The sequence below is a fragment of the Zymoseptoria tritici genome, chromosome 9 (genome assembly GCF_000219625.1).
Source record: "Zymoseptoria tritici IPO323 chromosome 9, whole genome shotgun sequence".
Classification (NCBI taxonomy): Eukaryota; Fungi; Ascomycota; class Dothideomycetes; order Mycosphaerellales; family Mycosphaerellaceae; genus Zymoseptoria; species Zymoseptoria tritici.
The window spans coordinates 623,551-646,333 of record NC_018210.1 but is presented as its reverse complement, the minus strand read 5'-3'; the positions used below and the strand labels follow the sequence as shown (position 1 = coordinate 646,333).

At 54.0% G+C, this 22,783-nt stretch overlaps 10 protein-coding genes across 10 annotated transcripts; 7 read left to right on the top strand and 3 right to left on the bottom strand.

Annotated features, from left to right (window-relative positions):
• Positions 1-348: 348 nt before the first annotated feature.
• MYCGRDRAFT_75392 (uncharacterized protein) lies at positions 349-1,425 on the bottom strand (the record flags this gene model as incomplete). The annotated part of the gene is made up of 2 exons (XM_003849286.1): positions 349-1,218; positions 1,271-1,425. 2 exons carry the CDS (start codon positions 1,423-1,425, stop codon positions 372-374), a joined length of 1,002 nt encoding a protein of 333 aa, XP_003849334.1.
• A 1,720-nt stretch (positions 1,426-3,145) lies between these two features.
• On the bottom strand, positions 3,146-3,857 carry MYCGRDRAFT_105685 (uncharacterized protein; the record flags this gene model as incomplete). The annotated part of the gene is made up of 1 exon (XM_003849285.1): positions 3,146-3,857. The coding sequence occupies one exon, from the start codon at positions 3,855-3,857 to the stop codon at positions 3,177-3,179; it is 681 nt and encodes a 226-aa protein (XP_003849333.1).
• A 1,624-nt stretch (positions 3,858-5,481) lies between these two features.
• On the top strand, positions 5,482-6,077 carry MYCGRDRAFT_105683 (uncharacterized protein; the record flags this gene model as incomplete). Its single annotated transcript, XM_003849730.1, has 1 exon — positions 5,482-6,077. The coding sequence occupies one exon, from the start codon at positions 5,608-5,610 to the stop codon at positions 6,013-6,015; it is 408 nt and encodes a 135-aa protein (XP_003849778.1).
• Positions 6,078-6,680: 603 nt separating this feature from the next.
• On the top strand, positions 6,681-9,407 carry MYCGRDRAFT_75388 (uncharacterized protein; the record flags this gene model as incomplete). Its single annotated transcript, XM_003849731.1, has 3 exons — positions 6,681-6,835; positions 6,894-6,921; positions 6,981-9,407. 3 exons carry the CDS (start codon positions 6,681-6,683, stop codon positions 9,405-9,407), a joined length of 2,610 nt encoding a protein of 869 aa, XP_003849779.1.
• Positions 9,408-10,086: 679 nt separating this feature from the next.
• MYCGRDRAFT_47978 (uncharacterized protein) lies at positions 10,087-11,916 on the top strand (the record flags this gene model as incomplete). Its single annotated transcript, XM_003849732.1, has 8 exons — positions 10,087-10,231; positions 10,289-10,449; positions 10,501-10,626; positions 10,677-11,142; positions 11,198-11,488; positions 11,542-11,668; positions 11,720-11,802; positions 11,852-11,916. The coding sequence occupies 8 exons, from the start codon at positions 10,087-10,089 to the stop codon at positions 11,914-11,916; spliced, it is 1,464 nt and encodes a 487-aa protein (XP_003849780.1).
• A 1,551-nt stretch (positions 11,917-13,467) lies between these two features.
• On the top strand, positions 13,468-14,958 carry MYCGRDRAFT_87430 (uncharacterized protein; the record flags this gene model as incomplete). Its single annotated transcript, XM_003849733.1, has 5 exons — positions 13,468-13,524; positions 13,575-13,630; positions 13,680-14,601; positions 14,653-14,758; positions 14,819-14,958. 5 exons carry the CDS (start codon positions 13,468-13,470, stop codon positions 14,956-14,958), a joined length of 1,281 nt encoding a protein of 426 aa, XP_003849781.1.
• A 598-nt stretch (positions 14,959-15,556) lies between these two features.
• MYCGRDRAFT_26160 (uncharacterized protein) lies at positions 15,557-16,408 on the top strand (the record flags this gene model as incomplete). Its single annotated transcript, XM_003849734.1, has 1 exon — positions 15,557-16,408. A coding segment is annotated over one exon (852 nt), but the record flags the coding sequence as incomplete, so codon positions are not given.
• A 513-nt stretch (positions 16,409-16,921) lies between these two features.
• MYCGRDRAFT_47688 (uncharacterized protein) lies at positions 16,922-18,460 on the top strand (the record flags this gene model as incomplete). Its single annotated transcript, XM_003849735.1, has 1 exon — positions 16,922-18,460. The coding sequence occupies one exon, from the start codon at positions 16,922-16,924 to the stop codon at positions 18,458-18,460; it is 1,539 nt and encodes a 512-aa protein (XP_003849783.1).
• A 1,642-nt stretch (positions 18,461-20,102) lies between these two features.
• On the top strand, positions 20,103-21,683 carry MYCGRDRAFT_47899 (uncharacterized protein; the record flags this gene model as incomplete). The annotated part of the gene is made up of 1 exon (XM_003849736.1): positions 20,103-21,683. The coding sequence occupies one exon, from the start codon at positions 20,103-20,105 to the stop codon at positions 21,681-21,683; it is 1,581 nt and encodes a 526-aa protein (XP_003849784.1).
• A 162-nt stretch (positions 21,684-21,845) lies between these two features.
• MYCGRDRAFT_87428 (uncharacterized protein) lies at positions 21,846-22,247 on the bottom strand (the record flags this gene model as incomplete). The annotated part of the gene is made up of 1 exon (XM_003849284.1): positions 21,846-22,247. The coding sequence occupies one exon, from the start codon at positions 22,245-22,247 to the stop codon at positions 21,846-21,848; it is 402 nt and encodes a 133-aa protein (XP_003849332.1).
• Positions 22,248-22,783: the final 536 nt, after the last annotated feature.

Below are 22,783 nucleotides of genomic sequence, written 5' to 3'. Positions count from 1 at the left end.
CAAGTGGGGTGTGCAGGGCGGAAGCAGTTGGTCGAGATGTGCTGATGAGTGTTCGGAAGAAGTGAGTCGGCTTGAGGAGACTCATGGGGCGGTTGATCGGAGGAGAGGGAGGACTTCGAGACTGCAGAAATTTGTATGGCGGGAGATAGAAGATCCTGATTGATCACTGCAGGGGACGGAGTGTCGTTGGAGCTGTTGCGTGCTGATGGAAGCCATTGAGCTTCAAGTGGGGAAGATAGAGCGCCGTCATCGGGACGATTCAGCCGAGATGGAGTGGCTCGTCTCGAGGCTTTCATATCAGTTGTCGACACAGGAGCCGATCGCATGGAATATGCTGAGCGCTCCAGGACTCGATCTCGCATTGTCCTAGTCTACTTGCTTGGATCCAATAACAGCTTCCCCGTCGTCCTCCTGCCCTCAATATCATCATGCGCTCTCGCCACCTCACTCAACGGATACACCTCATGGATCCTCACGTCCAACTTATCCTCCACCACGAACTTGAACAGCTCTTTGACGTAATGCTCGAACTCCTCCCTCTCAACAATGTAGTTGAATAGCGTTGGACGCATCAACCTCGCGTTCTTCGCCGACAACCTCGCAATCGTGACGGGTGGCACGGCGCCAGATGCGTTGCCGAAAGAGACCATGCTGCCTTTCCGAGCGAGCACGTCGAGGGAGAGATCAAAGGTATCCTTGCCGACGCCGTCGAACACAGCGATGACGCCCTTCCCGCCTGTGAGCTCCATGATTTTGCCCTTCACATCTTTCTCCTCGGAGTAGTTGATCATGTGTGTAGCTCCTGCTTTTGTCGCCAAGTCGACTTTGGCCTGTGTTGACGCAGTCCCGATTGTGTTCGCGCCAATCGCCTTCAACAACTGACACAACCACAGTCCCACTCCACCTGCCGCCGCGTGCACCAATACCCAATCCCCTTTCTTGACAGCATGACTTTCCCTCACCAGCGTCAAGGCTGTGATTCCCTGTAGCAGAGCCGCGGCCGCGATCTTCGGCTCCACGCCTGAAGGTACCTTGACGGCTTTCGCGGCCGGAGCGGCGGTGTATTCGGCGTATGCTCCCTCCGCCATCCATACGACTTTGTCACCCTCCTTCAGTCCGTAGGTCTCGCCGGAGCCGGTGGATACCACTGTGCCCTCGGCTTCGCGGCCGAGGATGAGAGGCATTCGAGGGGCGGGATATAGGCCAGTGCGGAAGTATCTGTTCACTCTGGTCAGGTCGAATCTTTAGGAAGTGTACGGATGTGTCTCACGTGTCGATGTAGTTGATGCCAATGTAGTCGTTCTTCACGAGGATCTGCCCTTCTTTTGGTTCAGGAACGGGCAGGTCGGTTTTGTATTGCAGGACGTCGCTGCCGCCGTTCTTCTCGATGATCACGCCTTTCATGGTGGAGGGTATGGACGCCATGGTTCGGATGTGGATGTGATTCCTGATCTGAGAGGTTATGGCTGATGCTCTAGAGGTCGCTGTGGAAGTGAGAAGGCGTTTGGAGGCGAGTCTGAGGGACATGAACGAGGTTTGAAGAGGAAGAGTATAATCAACAAGAGGAAGCTGCAAGAGCAAGGTACCTTACAGTGCCGCTTTCTAAGTATTGGTAAGCCGACGGACGCCTGAGTTGTCTGTTGTGGTGAGGAGCTCGCCTGTGACGGAATCCTTGCCATTGGGGACCCCTCATCCGGCCGGCATCGGCGGATAAATAAGCTTCCGCTAGCCCGATGTTGCACGCTCTGCTTTTGGCAGGAGCACATCAACTTCATCGACCTCAAGTCAATTCTTCGCCATCCCTTCGACTGGGCGGCTCGTCGTCTTGCGGCATGCGGTCGACGTCGCTCGCTTGCGCCGGAAGCTCATCAGTGTCGACGTGAGCGCCGTTGACATCGATTTCGCCGCCGTCGGCCTCTCCGCGTGCACGGCCATCTCCCTTATCGCGTTCGCCATTCGCCACGCTGTCGATGCCGTCCGGGCCACCTTCATCACTGCCGCCATTGCCATCGCCACCTCCGCTAACATCGCGACCTTCACGACATCGGTCAAGCTCACACTCCTCGTCCTCATCTCTGAAAGGACCTAACTCACCACCGCTAGCAGCCCGCTCGGCGTCCTTCTCATTTGCCCGCATCATCCACGAATCTGGCGGCCCTGGCACTTTCCTCTCGCGCCAGAACTCGTTCCGCGTGTAAGTATGGAAGCTCGGATACACCTTGTCGAAGTGGTCGATCCACACGAGACCCAGGCCTTCAAGCTCTTTGATGGTGACGACGAGCTTCATGCCGGGGAAGCAGTTGCGGAGGATAGCCTCCTCCACGATGAAGTCGTATCTAAAATTTGTCAGTTTCTTGGGTCAAAGACCTGATGGAGAGAAGACTCACGTCTTCAGCTTCTGCGCATCGAGCTCCGCCTTCCTCGCCGCAGTCAAATCCATTGGCGCCTGGTTCGGAGCTTGCCAGAACTTGCAGTGCATGACTCCAGTCGGCTTGTCGAGTTCGGTGCCCTTGACATCTGGGTCATCGTAGACCGCCATTGCTCCCTGGTCCGCAAACTCGACTGCCGTCACTTCCAGACCTGTGTCGTACGTCTTCACGGGAAGCTCTTTCAGGCCTGCCACTTTGATCTCCGCGATCATCTCCATTTGCTCTTGGGTGCAGTGTGCTCCGGCTCCACAATTGAACATTCTCCAGGCCACCTTGTCCGACAAACCCAGGTCGTCATCTGGATGCACCCATTCTGCATTCGGCTCGTTGACGCGTACACTGCGATAGTAGCCATCGAAGAGAGTGGAGCAGGCTTGGTTGAAGCTTCCAGGAAGGGCACGACTGACTGCTGTGAGGATGGGCAACTCCTTTGCAGCAACATTGCAAATCTCGCGGGCGTTGAGGATGTCTTCCTCAAACTCCGGAGCGACGTCGTGGTACAGGAGATAGTTGTAGAAGTTCTTGAGGACGTTGGTCGTGTCGATCACGACTTGCTCCTCCATCCAATCGAAGCGCTGGAAGAACTCGGATGAAAGGAAGGCTTTGGCCATGCTCTCGAAGTCGACGCTCCAAGGAGTCTCGCCTTGGTTGTTGGGAGGCTCGAGAAGACCGTCCAGCACGCAATCAGCGACACCGTATTGAGCCTGCGAGTATCACAGTCAGTGAGTTCCTCCAAGACAATATAAGTCACCAGCATACCTTCATCTGCATAATCTCATCCTTATCGTACTCCTCCATTGCCTTCTCATCCAGCCCTCCAGTAAACATATTCTGTCCTCCATCAAACCCGCCAAACAGCAAGAACTTGATGAAAATGTTCGCCGTCTTCTGATGCATCTTCCGCTTGGACAGGTACTTCGTAACCGCATACTCAATCCGAATGGTGAAGTCCATCTCCGGATCAAACAACTTCCTCTGCGCGGCATACTCCTCCGGCTTGAGAGGTCCCTCGGTGGCACCTTCTTCAAATCCCGTCGGCTTCAACATCCCCTTCGTCAACCACGGCTTGTCAATCACCAGCTTAGACTTCACCCGATCATCGTTGATCGCTGGCGTGACGTGCAGCGGGACGGTGAGAGGATCCTTGCGGCGGATGAATTTGCCGTTGACGATGAGCTTGTCGCTCATGAGGAGGGCTTGTTTGGCGAGCGTGCGCGGTTTGTAGTTGCGCATCTTCTTGAAGCCGAAGAGCTCGTTGATCGAGACCCAGCCATCACCGGTGGGACCTGTGCGGGCAAGCAGATGGGCGTCACCGGGAAGGTTGTCGTCGGAGAGGTAGAACTCGATTTGACGGATGATTTCGGCGGCATCAGGGTGGACTTTGGGAGGCTCTTGGACTGCGAGATCGGTGGAAGTGGTCGCTGGCATTTCAGAAAATGTCGGCGGCGCTGTCATGGCGGTGGTCGGGGACTGGACTGTGTCTGAAGATTGATCGATGGTGTTAGTGTTTGAGGTCAGTGAAGTGGGCTCGATTGCCTTCTCTGCAGCGATGGAGGCTGACGTGGCTGGCATGGCTGGCGACGATTGGATGTTGGTCTCCATGTCGGATGTTGGTGTTGATGTTGAGAAGTGGTGCAAAGTTGAGTGTGGAGGAGTGATGATGAAGTGGTAGCACAAGCAAACGGAGCAGGCGATGGCGGCTAAGCTGGATTCGTCAGTCTACAAACGGAAGGAACGGAAGCATGTGATTTTTTAGCGCATTTAGTGATGCACGCAGAGAGACGTGGTTAGTACTTGTAGGTGAATGAGCGTTCTCCACAAAATGCCGCCTCCTCGTCAATTTACGTCCGAGAAGTTCGTTCAAACGCCTGCACTTTGCGCACAAAGCTTCTGAAAGCATCATGAGGTATCGGTTTAGATCATGGGTCATACACTAGTCGAGCGATCATGTGCTCGAGCATCTAGCACGCTAGCGTAGGCATACATGAGTGAATGGCCAAGACGGTGACAGAAGTCGTGGTCGCTCCTTCCGTAAAGCGCAACGAACACCAATAGTCGTAAGACGTGATGCGCCATGACCCATTCGAATGGATTCTCGCACTTGAAGACTCTTCGGCAAACTCTAGCCGGGCGTCATGCTGGCTGGACTTGCTAACTCGCGAAAGCTGGCGATCAGACAACTCTGCATCATGGTGCGGCTGAACTTCAAGCCGCATCTGGCACAGCAGGTCGATTTAGCTGCATGTTCTGGGGCTGACCGCAGATCCGCACATCACACCATACCGAGCTCTAGACCCGCTCGCCATGAGTGTATTAGCTCGGATCCTGCTGCCGAGCGAGGAAGCTCCCAGTATATGTTTTTTGTTTTTCCTCGAACTGCTCGTATTAGAACATGGCATATCGCGATGATAGTTCCAGAACCCCACTTCCGCGTTCCGAAGAGCGGAGACCACGATCCTACCACATATATCAGAGTGCCCCAGAGAAAGACGTCACCGACGAACGGCGGTCTTCATCGCCGCGCCGTAGCCGTCGGCGACGACCCCGAAAACACATTGTCGTTGAAAGCGAGCCGGAGGCAGATTTCGAGGACTCCGACGATGTGCTGGACGACTTCTACGGCGGGAACTCGCGTGCTTCCGGCGATGATGAGGACGATGAAGACGACGAGCATGAAATCCGCCCTCGGCCTCCACGACCAAGCCACTATCGCATCCATGACTACGCCCGTCCTACGGTGAATCAGTTGTACGGTGAAAGCTACGGTCGACCTGTGACCGGTCAGTCGGAGCACCTCTCTCGTCCTCCTCGTTCCTACCGTGCCCGCGGCCTGTGGACTCGCGCCGTACGTCCCAGCTCCGATGGCTCCCCTTTCAGTGCCCACCTCCGACTCGTTGTGACCCGGCATGGCGAGATCTACAAGTCACGGGATATACCCTATGTCAAATCCAGCTGGGACGACGTCCAATTCGCCCGCCGCCTGAAAGAAGAGTACCATATACTCAAAGCGACCAAGATTGGCTTTAAGGAGACGATCGCTTCGTATACGAAGATTCACTTCGTGTACTTTCGGCAGTACCATGCATATCCGTCTCGGCGCTTTAATCAGGGCAAGTGGAATGTTAGTAAGCTCATTCCTATCACGGCCCTTGATGATGAGAAGGCCAAGGTGTGGTTCATGTATCAATTGCAGAAGTTGTCCAGTTTGCGGAGTAGGTGGGCAGGAGCAGGAGGGAGGGATGGACGCCGACAATCTGCTCCGCGGAAGTGGACCTGTCGTCTTGATGGGCTGATAGAACCGGGCGCCGTCATTGATATGGAAGTGCTGGAGACCTTTGATGTGAAGAGGATTTGCGTTGGATTGTTGCTTGCTGTCCTATTCAGTCTGGCGGTGGCCCTTGCGTATGGCTTTGCTGTTGATAAGGACTTCTCGACGGGTTTCTCGATCGCAAGCTGGATCATCACTGCCGCGGGTTTCTTTGCTGCGATCGTGGCGCTTTTCGGAGACGATAGCTCGACGTCGTTGAGGGCAAGCTTGAATGCGAGTCCGCAGGAGGTCCCGGAGCGATTTTGGGAAGATAGATGAAGGCGGCCGTCGTCAAGTGCATGGTAGTCATAGCCATGATTGAAGCATTGTAGCGAATAATTCCCTGACAGAGGAAGCCATGAATATCGACGTTAGACTGTCCGTTCACACGAAGTCGTGGAGTGAAAATGTAGGAGAAGGCAAGAATGGAAGGTCAAAAGGTGTTTCACCTGCACGGAGCCAAGTCCGCTGTCGGAAGCCGCGGTCACGTCAGCCAACGACCTTGCCCGCGTCTTGTCCTCATTCCAACCTTGAATCCATACAATCGACCACCAAACATCGACGACCGGTCCCTTCGCCTTCCCCCGCCTACCTCAAAACTGCGCTATCATAAGCGCCATGTCGTCCGACCGAAACCGAGCATACTTGTGAACAGTCAACGGACTGGAGAGGCAATCACTGCATGAGAGCTACCACATATACATCTCCACCCGAAATCCGCCATACGCGGCGGACCTGCAATTGAAGCAGGAGGCATGGACAACTCCTCCCTCATTCCGTCCGCAATGGACCTTCTCCTGGTCGTTCCACGCCTGGCCCAACGAGCTGGATCTTTTGCCTGGGACCACATGCCGGAGGCGGTTGACAAGATGTGGAGTGGAGGCAGTGTGATTGCAGACGCGACTGGGACAACCATGAACACGACGGTCACCATCACGAGCTCAATGTTCGCACAAAGCACGGCTGAGATACTGGAGGCTTCGGTCAGAGAGGCTCTGAGCCGCGTTGGAGAGGAACAGTCGTCATGGTTCTGGACGAGTGTGGTGGACGGATTCGTGAAGATGAAGAACATTGGAGGAATCTTCTCGTACTTATCTTCGTAAGTCTGGGTGATCCGCATAAACTGTGATAAGCACAGGAGCTGATCAGGATCGCAGGAAGTGGGCTTTGACAACCTTCGCTATCGTAAGGCAGATCGACGGTCGTTGGGGATGCAGACAACACGTACTGATATTCGGCCGCAGGCAATCTTGCTTAATCGCACACAATTCTATGCATCCTCACGAGAACATTTGCGATTTCGACTCCACGTGCGAGCGGCAATATACCTCGTCCCGATCTCGGCTCTCATTATGCAAACGATCATGATCCTTCAGGGTCTGCGATGTCAAACGTCGCCGAATTACTCGCAACTTCGGTACGGCGATCCTCTGAAGACGCTCGCGATCGACTTCGGTGGTGAAGGCGGTTTCATCTACTGGCTAAGCTCCACACTTCTCTTCTGGCAGGACGATGCAACTTGCTGCAACGCCCGATCCATGTCAATGATTGGCATGGAAGACGACAAAAGTGAGCTGCGCGGTACAATGTCGCTACTTTACTGGTTTTTCATCACTCTTTGCACAAGCCAATTCTTCGAGACATTGTCCTGCGCGCTGCAGGGCAAGGCACCAGTACCTGAGACCGGGATGACTCTATTCGAGCACTCCCTCGCCTTTGCAGAGTGTGAAGCCATGATCAGCAGTATTCTCGGATTCGGGTTCTTTGGATCGAAAGAAAGTGGACCTATCCAGGCGTCGGGCATCGCTCTTACTCGGGGAGATGTACTGCAACGTCTGAATGTCCCTCCGGAGGTTTTGCTGGTGTGTCTGATATCATGCTTCAGTCACCTGAGCAGTGCAACTCTGGCAGTCTTTGGCATCAGACAGAAGGCGAGGCTTGTTAATACCGGCATCTGGGCTTGCTGTTACATGACTACTTTCGTCTGGAGCTTTCTCAAGATCTACTTCGCACCTACCGATCTCGCCACAGATCTTGGAGTACTCCGATTCCCAACAGTCTGCATCGTCGGCTTCGTACCTCATTTCCTGATCGTATGCGGTATCCTCCTTTGCGGGGGAATCTACCTTCTGGCCATGATCTTCACTGCGATGTCTGTTCCATCTGGTGCTGCTGAAGGCGGCTCCATTCGACGGCGCTTCGCCTGGGCCTACCACAACCTTCAAGCGAACGTCCAGTTCTCGCAGTCATCAACGATACGAATCAAGATGTCGGAAGACTTCTACACGACTCTGCTCAAGATTGGCTTCAACGTGCTTACAGCTGCGAGCGAGGCCGTATACTTGAATGAGGGTCGGCAGATCAAGATTGCGAACATGACATGGCTGGAGCAGAAGAGAGTCGATGAGTTAGCGGCAGGTGTGGAGAAGCGCAGATTATTGGCCATACCGACCGAGCTACTCGGCGAAGACATCGCTCGCGGTCTTAGCTTTGTCGATCATCAAAATGCGGCCATCGGGCAGTCGCCGTACGCGCGCGAGAGGAAATCCAAAGCTGTACGCACAACTCAAGCCGACAAGCCCAACGCAGATAGAGAGACTGGGCTTGGGCTGGCGCAGCGCCGGAGTCGCATGCAGTTGACGGGAGACTTTGTTGCCGGAATCTTCTGGCTGGTGGTCGGCTTGGAGGCGCATATCTTGCTTAATCTTCTGCGCACGATTGGTGTGAGGTATCGACCGAATTGGCTATTGAAAGTAGCCGGTCTGCTCGACCGACCTTCGCCGAACCCCATGCCAGCTGAACAGGCTCAGAAGGACTTTCTGGGATTCTACATGATCGGACGAGACGGAAGGCTATCATTGGCGCGAGATGACAACATCGATGTCGAGGCCGAATCTCGGCGGAGACTTGAGCGTGCTGGAACATACCAAGGCGAGGAGCAACTGGACGGCGAGCTTTGGAGATGGTTCCGCAACGGCGGCTGGTTCGGAGAGCTCGATGCAAGTGGGGACTACCAGGAACAGGACGATGATAACGATGACACTACCAGCATGATTTCAATGTCGACCAACGCCAGCACGACAGATGATCAACAAGAATGGGAGGAGGAATCAAGCGGCCGCAGAACGCCGACACAAACAGACGTATATGGGACCCGCAACCGGGAGGGCACTCCAGCATCGGACGCCGGCCTCGATCTTGGCTCCCTCTCACGATTACTCAATCCCCAAACACAATCCGACCGCGAAGACGCTCATCTTCTTTCCTTCCGCCTGCAGTTCAACCACCCCATGACTCGCAGTCAATACCGGCGCACCACGGAGCGCAGCCGCGCCGAGCTACTCAGCGGCCTGCGTCCTCCCACCACGACCCAGCCCACATCAGATGAGGAGGAAGAGCGTGACCTCGAGGAATTCCTGCTCAAAATGCGCTCGAAAGCCAAAGCAGCCACCAAGCGCCAAAGCACATGGGAGACCGGCGCCGAAGGTATGGGTGAAAGCGGACCACAGTGCGTCGTGTGTCAAAGCACGCCGCGCACGGTTCTGGTCTGGCCGTGTGGATGCTTGAGCATGTGTGATGATTGCCGGGTGGGTCTGGCGGCGAGAAACTACACGAAGTGCATCTGTTGCAGGACGAGTATTGCGGCGTACTCGAGGTTGTTTGTGCCTTGATTTCGCAGAGAAGAGAAACGCTTGGATGATTCTGGCAGATCTTTGAACTGCCTTAAGGAAGCGGGACACCTGCTTGCATTCCGGATCCGCCAGCTGTAGTCGCCAGCAAGCTCTCCGTAGCCGAAACTCGAACCACCTCGCGTGGTCAAGCTCGCTTGTACATCAGGCTTATATTGACGACAGTCTTCTTGCCAGCGCTTTTCGCTCCGGACCGTTTGGCCTTGCGAGTACTCTACAAGCTTGCGACCATGGTCTTGCACTTCATGTGCGGACAATCTGCCTCTATCGAAGTCTACCAACATTTGCAAAAGAATTTCGGATTGGTAACAGCCCTTCTCAACGAAGTCGTCCCCGCCGAGTCAGCCCATCATGCGGGGTCTTCTCATATCACCGCTCTCGGGCATCGCTACCAGGAATGCATGCAAGTGCGCCAACCACTTATCTACGAGCATGGTATCCAGGCCGAGCTTCGGCCTCGTGTCGTCCAGCATTTCAGGCTCAAGCACGGTTGCCGAAACGACTCCGCACGGTGTGAGGTTTGCCGGATGGACGGGTGCGACTCGACCGGGTCGGCGGGTGAATATAAGGATCTGAGGATCGTTGTAGGGTATGTTCTTTCTCGAGCATCAAGCTTTTCTTGTCGTTGGTTCCTGTCCTGCTCTATCATTCCATTGTTGCGATGGGTCTCCTCTCGCGCATATTTGCTACTGGAGAAGAAGGCAGTGATCGCAAACTTAATGCCTACAATTTGTGGATGCTGTTGTTCGTTTCGATCGGGTCTCTGTCCTATGGATACACTGCCTCCATTATTGGATCGACCTTGGGTATGTGCTGAATATCACCGTCGATCGTCGACTGTGGTACTGATCGATGCCGAACAGGACAACCGACTTTCGTCTCATACTTCGCTCTTGCGACTCGTCCGAATGGCACACAGCTCATTGCTGCAACGAATGGGCTATTCCAGGCCGGTGGAGTCATCGGGACACTCACACTGCCTCTCTTCACGGATAAGTGGGGACGTAAGGCTGGCATCGGCGTCGTGAGTTCTTTTGCGGGCCCCAACAACCTCATCACTTCTAATACATCGCAGGCGGCCTTCATAGCCATGGTCTCCGGTGCAGCGCTGGCGGGTAGTACTCACATCGTTGTCTTCCTCGTCTTTCGCTTCATCGCCGGAGCGAGCGCATTCATGATCCTGGCTGCCGTGCCTATCTGGGTCAGTCCCATCACTCGATCCCATCGGACCCTGTGCTAATAAAATTGCAGATGTCCGAAGTCGTACCGGCTCATCTCCGTGGAGCTCTCGTCAACGTCCATGCCATCTCCTTGGTTACCGGCTATGCGATACAAGCTTGGATCGGTTTCGGCTTCTACTGGTGGAGTGAAGGCGGCAACTACACATGGCGTGTACCGATCATGTTCCAGTGCTTATGGCCTTTGATGTTGCTCTGCGGATTGTACTGGGTTCCCGAAAGTCCTCGCTGGCTTCTCATGAACGATCGACCAGAAGAAGCACGAGCTATTCTTCTCCGTCTCCACGACGATGCCTCCGATCCGCATCATTCGTTCGCCCGCTCGGAGTATGTTCAGATTGAAAAACAGCTGGCACTTGATCGTACGCTTGATGATCGCTGGATGCACATCTTCCGGAAGCCGTCGTTGAGGAAGAGGCTGTGGCTTACGTTAGGCACCACGGCTTTCATTCAGTGCTCGGGAGTGCTCGTCATCAATAGTACGAACCATGAAGTACTGATATCAATAACATCCCGAATGCTGACGACATCTAGACTACGGCCCGCTCTTGTACAAAAGACTTGGCTTCTCCGAAACCAAGCAACTGCTCTATCCAGCCGCGTGGTTGACACTGGCAGTCGGCCTGAACATGATGGCATCGTTCTTGGTCGACCACTTCTCTCGCAACAGGTTCATCGCCGTGGGTGTGTTCGGCTGCATGGTCACACTCATCATCGAAGCAGCATTGCTAGCTCAGTTCGCCAACTCGAGCAATGAGGCCGCTTTGCAAGCTGCCGTTGCAATGCTCTTCATTTTCGAGATTCCGTACGACTGGTGTCTCGACGGTGAGTCCGACTGAACAATTGAGGTTTGAATTCTGTTCTCTGACTTTACGCAGGACTGCAATTCACATACATCGCTGAGATCTGGCCGGCCCACCTGCGTGCCAAGGGTATGTCCGCAGGCGTAGCGATGATCTCGTTGATGAACATCATGTGGCTTCAAGCAGCGCCAACTGCATTCGAGTAGGTCTCTCCGGCCGCTCGTGACACTTGGGCAAGACTAAAATTTTTCAGAAACATCGGCTGGAAGTTTTATCTTGCTTTCATCATCCCTGGCACGATCGGCAGTGTCATCATCTGGTTCTGGTTTCCGGACAGTGAGTTTGTGTCTCTCAATACAGTGAGCTTAGCTGACACCCTGGCCAGCGAAGGGAAAGCCTCTCGAAGAAGTCGCAGCCATTTTCGGAGACGTCGGTATGTCAAGAATTTGAAAACTCCTCCGTGCGTGTGGGTGTGCTGACTTCCTTCTGCGTCAGATGAAGTGGTTGTCTATCAACGCGAGATCGATGTGTCGGCCGATGACGCCTCGGACGACACGAAGCAAAAGAGCTTTCACGAGGAGGGTGGGCAAACCAAGCATGATCAAGGTGCGCGAGAGAAGGCCTGATTTGTCTTGCCTATATCCACCAGCGATACATCACATGAGCAGGAAAGGAGGCTGCTCGTGGGTGGTCGTCCTCGCTCTTCGATAACGATGCAAACAAAACTTTCGACGCGGACTTGACCACGCGGCCCTCACCACCCAAGATAATTGGCAAAAAGAAAGGGACATTCAGGCTTTGATGGCTGTCTCGCACCAGACCACCGGTGTCGGGTACAGAACCGTTTATTGTTACTTCAGCGATGGTCGAAATGTACCGCAGGATTTGAACACTGCATCCTTTCACACCTACCTTGCGGATGATGGGCACGAAGTAACGGGTAGTTGGGACAATCCCACCAGGACATTTCACCGAAGATGGCGGAGGCAAACGTTTGTTCAATATGTTGATTGCCTTTTGAGTGCCGGAGTTGGCCCTTGAGCTAGCCGAAAGCGGCAGGAGCGGACTGTCGCTGCGACCTTCGGACGGGCTACGAAACGTATGGAGCATCGTGCACTGGCCTTCTAGTACGATGTGGCTTTACCAGAGACGTCCGCCAATTTTGCATGTTGTTCTCACCTATCTGTGGCCGGACATGAGCAGGCAGACTTTTCTCAGGACTGTTGGTGTGACGCACAAGGTTCATGGTGTTCCGACTGTTTGACGGGCTCTGGCTTCCTTGCGCAAGTATGGCCTCGGAGTGAACATCACTCCATACTGGCTTCCGGCGCTCTGCACAGACCTTGGAGCTCAGTACGGCCCCAGATCTTCTTGGTCGCATCTTCAACCGTGGCATCGGTATGCCAATGCCCAATTGTATTCGAACGAAATCGAACGCCTCCTATCGAGAGCGAGATCAAATGGAACCCCACTTCTGACTTTCGCAAGTCGCATGACCCAGGAGTCCAACACTGTCTCATTTCAGCTTGCAAATAGTCAATTGAGAATTGGCAAATGTTATACCGATACGTGCAGGCAGCCGCTGCCCACCACTGATGGCCACTCGGTCATATGCTCGACATCGTGCCCGGAATGTCAAAGCACAAACCTCTGCACAGTGATATCGTTATACAGGGCTCTCCGTCTAATGATGTTCCTCAACGCGGAGTGTGGTGGCTACATCATGCATATATCCTGCAGGGGCGACGTCTTGGGGAGTCCCGCAATGCAAAACATTGATCATCTTCGACGGTAATGACGTCGGTCGTTGACACAATGCATAGGATGAGCACATTCGACATTCTGATGGTGGTGTGAAAGAGGTGAAGTCGCCGTGAACGAAGGAACGCTTAGAGGGAAAAGTTGATGCCTGAGGTTTCGCGTCGAGTTCGTGCTTCGACACGTCTACCTCCGAGGCCACCGTCCAGGAAGCACATCTCTGACATCTCAATTCACTCAAGCATGGCGCAAGACTACAATGAGTACCTTGCTGTGCAAGTGCTCAACGAGCAGCAGTTCGTAAGTCTTCTTCATCTATTCTCATCCAAGCGACGACTGACAATGTATAGATCAGCTACCGCAACTTGAGCAGAGCATTGAAAGTCCACAGTAATCTCGCGAAACAGTACGCACCTATGCGCATAAAAGCATGCCAAGCTTCTGATCATGTTTAGGATGCTGTTCGACTTTCACCGCAAGCAGAACAGCAAGAAGCCCGGCAGCGTCCACGCAACCTACATTCTCAGCGGCACGAAAACGATCGCCCAAACGAGCCCGGTGCAAAGCCAGAGTCAGCAGGATGGGGACGACAGTATCCTGCAGAGCAGTCCGCTGCTACCGAGCAGCTCGATGCAGCCGCAAGACCACGAGTCGGAGGCTATCGTTCGCATGCACTCTGTGATGTTGGTACGGGAGGAGCATCTCGAAGAAGCACGGAAGCGGTTTGAAAGCATTTCCGGAATACACATCTACAGTCTACAGCCAAGCACTGTCGGAGATATACAAGTCTTGACAGACTGCAACAGACGGGTCGCCGCCGAGCATGCTGGAGAAGATCCGATGAAGGAGTGGAAGCAGTACGGTGTTATACAGAACAAGGAGGTTAGGAGAAGGGCAAAGGGCGGTGTGCCACCGAAAGTCGTTGCTCCTGCGAAGCCTGCGGCCGCGAAACCCGCCTCTGCGAAAGCCGCAGCGCCAGCTGCATCGTCCAGAGCAGCCACGCCCTCCGCAGAGGCCAAACCCGCCGAGAAGATTGTGCCCGCCAGCAAGTTCGATACGACCAGGAAGCCTGCAAAGAAGAACGACTCCAGCATCTTCAAGTCGTTCGCCAAAGGAACCGCCAATGCTAAACGAAAGGCGGAGGAGTCCCAAGAGGCAGCCGCGGCTGCGGAGAAAGAAGACGTAGCAATGGGCGGCTTTTCCGATGATGATGACGACGATGCAGGCTCCGGCCTTCCTGAAGAGCTAGCAGAAGTCAAAGAACCCACGGGAGAGTCGAAGAACGATCGGAAAGCCAGGCTCGAGGCTATGATGGACGCTGAGGATGAGGAGATGGAAGACCGTAGGGCGACGCCAGGTACAGCAACGCCCACCGAGGTCGAACATAGTCAGCATGACGATGGCGCGATTGATGGAGCTACCTCACAGGCAAAGGAAGAGCCGACAGAGACGTTGACAGTCGAGAATGGACGGAGAAGAGGTCGCAGGAGGGTCATGAAGAAAAAGACCGTCAAGGACGAGGATGGATATCTTGGTATGTTTTCTGCTTACATGTCCCATGATCGGTCGCTAACTTTCGCAGTCACCAGGGAAGAGGCTGTATGGGAGTCGTTCTCTGAGGATGAGCCGGCACCCAAGAAGGCTAAGGTGCAGGTGGCCGCGAGCACCAAGGCTGTCAAGAAGGGCGGAAAGCCCGGACAAGGAAACATTATGTCATTCTTTGGAAAGAAGTAGAGTAGTGTTCCTGGGGTACGACCGGGTTGTGGTGGGAGAAGACAGGGGAGACCCAAGTCGAAAGAATTACGATCTACATTCCAGATTGCGCGCTTTTAACACCTTGCGCGACGGGAACGCGCGCATCAGTTTATGCTCTCACGAAACACTTCACTTCGATCGGGAAATTTCGCTCAAGGCGTTCCTGCTTACTAGACGCAGTGCACCTCAGGCTTGATCGGCGATGTCGTCGTTGTACTCGACGAAGTCTCTCGGCAAAGTATGGATGCCATCACCGGCTCAGCATAAGAGCAGAATCGGCTCCACGTGGGCTTCGCCAGTACACAGCAGCACGCGAGGACGATACGATAGCTGGCCATCCGACTCGCCGAAGAAAGTACTGTGGAACCGCCTCTCTCCTTCTTCAACGCCAATGATCAAGCGATGGAGCAAGGTACATGAAAGATTCGCCCTAGCTGTGGCACTGTTACTCCTCATGCTGTGGTTCGCACTGAGTAGGAGCAGTCTCCTGTATCGGCGTAACATTCATTTCCCTCGCCACCCTTGGTCGATCAGGACCAAGCACCACAGCAACACACCGCCACCGCCAGGCAAGACTTGGAATGAGTTTGCGTACGCGACCTACGCCACAGACTCAGACTATCTCTGCAATTCTCTCATGCTCCTCGAAACTCTCCATCGCCTTGGTTCGCAGCCCGAGCGACTGCTACTATATCCGCGAACTTGGGAATCTTTACCAACCGACAGCATCGAATCTCGACTACTCGTGCAAGCCCGTGATCTGTACTCAGCGGTTCTCCAGCCCATCGACCTACAAGAGGTGTCGTCAATTTCAGCGGCTTCGACCTGGATGCATTCTCCTACTAAGTTGCTTGCGTTCAATCAGACTCAGTTCTCGCGTATCCTCGCCTTGGACTCTGATTCCACTCTACTACAGCCTCTCGACGAGCTTTTTCATCTCGCCGAGGCTCCGGTCGCAATGCCGCGCGCATACTGGAAGCCTCTCACCTCCGATGGCCGCCAGATCGAACTCACCTCTGCGGTTACACTCCTCACCCCTTCCAGCGAAGCTTTCGCTAGCATTCAAGCTGCGCTACTTACCCGCGGAAAGGAGGACTTCGACATGGAGATCTTGAACAAGCTGTACGGAGACTCTGCTCTCGTCCTGCCACATCGCGGCAACATTCTGCTTACTGGCGAATTCCGCGAATCGAACCACTCCGGATACCTCGCGAACGCAGGTGAGGTCTGGGACGCGAAGAAGATTTTACGAGAGACGAAGTACGTGCATTTCAGTGACTGGCCGCTACCAAAGCCCTGGCAGCCGATGTCGAAGCCAGCTTGGGAACAATACCGGCCGAGTTGCGGAGGTGGTGTTGCGGAAGCTGAGCTCGGGTGTGCAGAAAGAGAGATATGGGAAGGTCTACATCGTGACTTTCGGGAAAGAAGAGGGGTGAGTTCCAGAGTATCGACCGTGTTCAATATCGTTAAAATGCTGACGTTTCTGCTGTCTAAGCGAGTCTGTGGCTCGGAGCTGATGAATTCTGAATGGATCGAGGTGGAAATAGAACGACAAAGAGTATATGCAAAGGCAAATAAAGTGTTGGCGGATGTGGATGCCCAGCGTGAGGATGGGATAATTCAAGCTGGTAGTGCGTCGTTCAAGTAGCAACATGGAACGACACCCGCTCTTCTTCGAGGCGGCGTGTATGTTGTCGCTTTGCCAGCGGCTACAGTATGAGAACTTCTGTAACATTATGAAAGTGTCGATGTTGAGGATGAGGTGAGGTGGGTCGAGCCTTCACGGCTCAAACAGACTTCAAGCTGGCAGGAGATGACGTCTGCGCGACATCTGCATCATGCATTATCTCCGACCATTTTCCTGCCCATTACAACATTTTCCATTCTCGCGGAATCGTGTCTGTTTCATTGTCCGACCTCAGGATAGGCCGGTGTGGATGCAATGCCCAAATCTCGTGGCCTCACAAAGCTGTTGAACACAATCCAGGTCCAAAATGACTACTCCGTCCTCCCTGCCGGACTCGAATGGCGTTCCAACACAGTGTTCATCATAGCCACAGTGGCAGTCGGTCTCTTCACGGATCTCTTCCTCTACGGCATCATCGTTCCGGTGCTTCCTTTCATGCTCCAAGATCGAGTCGGAGTTCCTGAAGACCAAGTCCAAAGCTATGTCTCCGCTTTGCTGGCCGGATATGCAGCGTCATCGGTGATTGCTTCGCCCATTGCTGGATACTTCGCGGACAAAACGGCGACGAGACAGGCGCCGTTCTTATTCGGACTGGCGGCTTTGCTGGCTTCTACTGTGTTGCTGTTCCTTGGGCAGACGGTGGTGATCTTGGCGTTGGCGCGGGTCTTGCAGGGTATCAGTGCGGCGGTCGTCTGGACGGTCGGCTTGGCTATGTGCCTCGAGACAGTTGGTCCGGAGAACCTAGGCAAGACCATCGGGAGCATCTTTGGATTCATCTCGGTGGGCGCTTTTGCGGCGCCACTTCTGGGTGGCGTTCTGTACGAGAAGACGGGCTACATTGGAGTCTTTGGCATTAGCGCGGCGATGCTGGTCATCGACTTTATCATGCGATTGCTTGTGATCGAGAAGAAGATTGCAATGAAGTACCATGCCGAAGACCCGGATTCTGTCGGCGACCTCACTGCCAGACAGCAGGAGCAGGACAACAACGACGGGGAACAGCAGGACTCCAACGGAAACAACAATGGCCAGGATCACGAGCAAACGCCATTGCTCGGCAGCGTGCCACCTCCGGACGAATACTACCATCTGCCGCCAGCGGGTTCGATGTCCGGCCTGTTTAGAAAGATTCCTCTTCTCAATTGCTTGTCAGACCCCATGCTACTCACTGCTCTGCTGATCTCCATGGTCCAAGCACTCCTTCTGGGGTCATTCGACTCCACGATCCCAACTTTTGCGAAGCAGGCCTTTGGATTTGCACCTCTCAAGGCCGGCCTTCTCTTCATCCCGCTTGGCGTTTTCGACTTTGTGTTTGGTCCGGTCATCGGATGGGCCGTAGATCGATATGGCACCAAAGTCGTCGCTGTATTCGCATATGGCTTTCTGGGACCAGTGTTGATCTGCCTCCGACTTGTTCAGCCTGGAGGGAGCGACCAGATTGCCATCTATGTTGTCCTACTCTGTGGTTGTGGACTCGGTCTTGCTGGAATTGGAGCACCCAGTATTGTGGAAGCTGGAGCAATCGTGCAAAAATACTACGAAGCGAATCCAAAGCTTTTCGGTCAGAATGGACCTTATGCACAGCTTTATGGACTGAGCAGCATGGTGTTCAACCTCGGTTTGGGCATCGGACCTGAGCTCGCCGGAGAGTTAAAGGAGAAGATTGGGTATGGCAACATGAATGCTGTGCTGGCAGCCATCTGCTTCTTTACTTGCATTTTGTCTTTTGCGTTCATCGGCGGGAAGCCGGAGGTACTTGTAAGAAACAAGTGGGTTCGAGCAAGAGGCAGATGAGGCATGATAGAAGGTTCGCAAATGCAGACCCTCGGAAAGGCATCGGGCAAGAAAGAGTAAAACAGGACTTTGATAGGGCGCGTTGCAGCACGAAGACGGGTCAGCATGTATACCACCAATGTTACAGGCACTGATGAATGAGAACAGCATTGATCGGGGTAACATCAACAGATCTATCTCTCCTCGTCCCAAAGCGGAGAACCGCAATCTTTCGAGTAGGGGAGTTATAACAGTGCATCAACTCGAGTAAGTCCTTCATACGATCCTCAAGATACCATGACATTTTTGTCCAGTCTGCTGATGGACATCACTGTGGGTACCGGACACACAGGACAGGGAGAAAAAGGTGTATCGGTCGATGACTTGTATTCCTTTCTCGAGCTGACGTACAAAGCTTCCAGGTAGCCACCAGCGCCATCATGTGTGACGGTGCCCTCCTCTTTCTTTTCCCCGAACGAGTGTCGTGTCCTCTTCGTCAAAGGCCAAGGACTGCAAGCAGAAAGCAATGATTCGACTCGGCGCCGGCCATTGAAGGAGGGTGCCATGCTTTCGAAACACCTCCGAACATCCTCAAGCGCAAACGAGCGCTAAGTGCAAGTCGCAGTCTGACCAGGCTGGTCTGTGAGAGGAACGCACCAATGGAGATTGGGGATGTCGTTGTTGTCATGAGTAAGACAGGGCGCATTCTTCGGGAAAAACGAACGTCAGCCAACGGGATAGAAGGAGTTGTCACTCCCGTGATGGTAAAAAGAAATGCGTACGGAGTTGCAGTCCCAGACACCAGTTTCTCCTGGTCCGTTTCCAACACAGTGGCCGTAAGGGAATTGTTGACAGTCGACGTCGCCGGAGCACGTTTGGCATCGCTGGACAGTGTTAGTACGCGAAAGTATACGCGCAAGTCTGAGGGCAGACTTGCCCATACTGCTGTGACCGTAGAGGTCAGCGCGAGGATGATGGAGACCTGGAAGATCTGCATTGTTGTCGTTGACGTTCTTGTTGTTTCGAAGTTCCGGTGTGACCTCGGAAGTTGGCGTAGAAGTTGGCGTGGAAGTCAATCTTGAAGTCGGATTCAATGTTGGAGTTGAAAATGGCGGGGAGGGACAAGCTGCTTATGTGCTCTAAACAGTTCGTCTCGGGATGACCGGAAGAGGGCGGTCTCGTACCGCGGGGGGGCCATGAGTGTCGACCTGGGTTCCCGGACCTCCCGGTAAAGACAGGTTGGAAACTCAATCGATGTCTCTTTTTGGCGGGCATCGACAGACGATCGAGCTTGATGATCACGTTGGCTCGGGAAGGGCTAAACGGACGAGCATTCACTCATGTTTTGGAGACAGGACCTGGGTTTCGCCCGGCTTTTGATACGTGAGGTCCATCACATCGGCGCCGACATTTGAGTCGGATCGAGGCCTGAGGAAACTCCGTGGTCCACGCCACGACAGCGGCTGATCTGCCTTCAAAGCTGTCAGTTTTCCTCGTCTTATCCTGCGAAAGATGCGGCCTCTATCGGGCTTCGGCCAAGCGGCCAAGGATCCTGGTACCATTTTCTTCTTCGATTCATGAGGGACACAAAACGAACTTCGTCGAAGAAAAGCGCTGGCAAGAGATCGAAATATACGCACCTCGATCGAAGCGTACATCTAACATGACTGCGATAAGTCTCGCCTCAGCGCTGCTGGCTTTCACGGGAGCGGCTTCCGCAAGCCACGCCTTCTATGTCGGCAAGAATCTCACAGCAGATGGGTCCGTTCTTGTCGGAGGCACCGGTGAGGAAGTGAGCAGCCATTGGCTCGAAATCTTCCCAGCGAAAGACCATGCTTTGAACGAGACCATCACGGTTGGTGTTACCGAGGACGCTGTACTTCCAGGAGAATTGATCCAGATACCGCAAGTGGCCCATACCTTCCGGTACATGTCAATGGAATACTCGGACTTTGAGGGTTTCCCGGCACCATTAACTAATGGCGGACTGAACGAGAAAGGTATCACTGTCCGAGATGTCTGGTCCGACTCGAGGACGGAACTTTACGATATGACACCGAATCCACAACGAGGACTGCAGTACAGTGATCTTGCCCGCAGAGTCTTAGAACGAGCCAGCACAGCCCGGGAGGGCATCGAGATCATGGGCGATCTGATCGCGGAGTACGGCTACGCCGATTATGGAGGCAATTCGCATCTTGTGGCGGACCACAACGAAGGCTGGGTGATGTTGCAATTTTCCGGAGGCAAAGGACTCTGGGCCGCGGAACGATTGGGCGAGAACACTGTGCGAGTCCTCTACCCGGGATATATCGAGGACTTTCCGACTGACTACATGACCAACAACACCGACTACATGGGTTCTCCGAATCTGGTCTCATTCGCTGTGGAGCAGGGATGGTGGGACCCGAAAGGCTCCGAGCCATTCAACATCTTCAAAGTCTACGGAGTCCAAGGCAACTACACTGCCCGCGACGGAGGCTTCAAATACATGTCGCAAGCAGCGCTAGAAGAAGCGACTCTCGCCATGGTACCTCTGACGGAAGAGAAACTCATGGAACGTGTGCGAGACTACCGCATCTCCGACGACGAAGCTGGATATGGCCAGATTGTGAGCCTTCGAGCTGGGACTGATTGCGATCTTCTGCGCATGTGGAACGCTCCAATTGGCTCCGTTACTGCTCCTTTCATTCCGACTTGGCTTGGGGTGACTTCGGTGCCGCCGGAGTACGGTCAACATCGATATCTTACAACAGGTGCTTCGTCCTCTTTCTTGAATCCTGATTTCGAATTACAGGAGGCGAGTCTGTTCGCTGGGCGTGTGTTCAAGCGCGTACTATATTACACTTGCTCGGACCCGGAGAACTATCTAACAAGAGTGCAAAATATACTGAGAGGAGTGGAAAACGCTTCGCGGAGTGACATTGAGGTTTACGAAAAAGCCGCCGCTGCTCTCATCACCACCGGTGACCGAGAAGCCGCTAAGCAAATATTGACGTCCTTCTACCACGCTCGTGCAGCGGACGCTCTTTCCGCCGGCCAAACACTAGCTGAGATGCTTGATCTTGAGATCAAGATGACGGGACACTGGCGCTCGCCGATCGGCACTCAGATCAATGATGCAGGAGAGGGAGCGGAGACCGTGAACTGTCTTGTTGGATTGGATCCTGATCAGCCTGCTTGGAAGCAGCCGCCTCATCCCATGAGGAAACGGGCTGCGAAGAAGAGTCGTGGTGCTGGCTGAAGCAGGTTCGGTGTCTGACGGTCGGGCTCATTCTCCAGCATGTCGAGGGGTGCGGCGGCCGATCGGTCTTGAGCTCAATGTACATCGCGGAGTTTCTCGTCCGGAATCATATTGGAACGCACGCGGTTGTCCGGATGGCGCATGATCAGAACAAATCGCATCCTACTCCCATTTCTTGGTCACGACCTCCGCGCCCTTATACACCTGCTTCGAAGCCTTGAACTTCTCAAAGTCCTCCTTCCTGAACTTTCTGAAATCGTGCAATTCCGGTCCATCCAAGACCGGCGGAGGGGTCTTCCTCTTCGACTCTTGCTTCACTTGCTCCACTGTGACATCGTCGTTGTACGCGGCTTCTTGAATCTTCTCGTTGACTTCCCGGCTGAGGCGCCTGTAGAAGGAGCAGTACTTTGCGTTCTCGGCGGGATCGATGGTTTTGGCAGTGGTTGTTTTGGCAGTGGTTGTCGAGCGGCGCAGATTGTCGGTGGATTGGCGTCGCTCGTCGTCTGGCACTTCCATGGTTGAGTTTGAGCGGCTTCGGTTCTTGCAGACGTTGATTGAAGTCATGATGTTGTACGACCACAGCTGAGTTGGATTGGTCGAGTGTAGTGTTGGGAAATGGGCGATCGAGTTCACGTAGTATATGCGAGAGTGACCAGCTGTTCTGCGTCATCAAATGACATCGTCAGTCCATCCAGCCATCCATCCTTGTCGCGAGTGCGGTGAGCTGTGGTGTTGACCACCTGCTGTCTTGTTCCTCGCGGATGCTCACGATTTCCACTGTTTTCCTGATTTGTCCGCTTTTGCACAAGTTGGTTGGACAGCACCGGATCAGGATGTTCCAGGCTCATCTTGTTTCGTGTATACAAGAGTGGCCCAGACTCTTTCCACGACTATATCCCTGCTCCGATTCGATGACATCGGCGAGACTGGGTTCAAGATAAAGTACCAATTCGTCCTTTGACAGCACTCCCGGGAGGACAAGGCCAGATCGTTGACAACAGTCGACTTAGGTAAAGCTCACAGTGGCTGAACGCATCGGAGTGGTCACCGTACTGCCAGACATCAGGTGGTTCAACGCTCGGGATGCTTGAGCGCAGGAT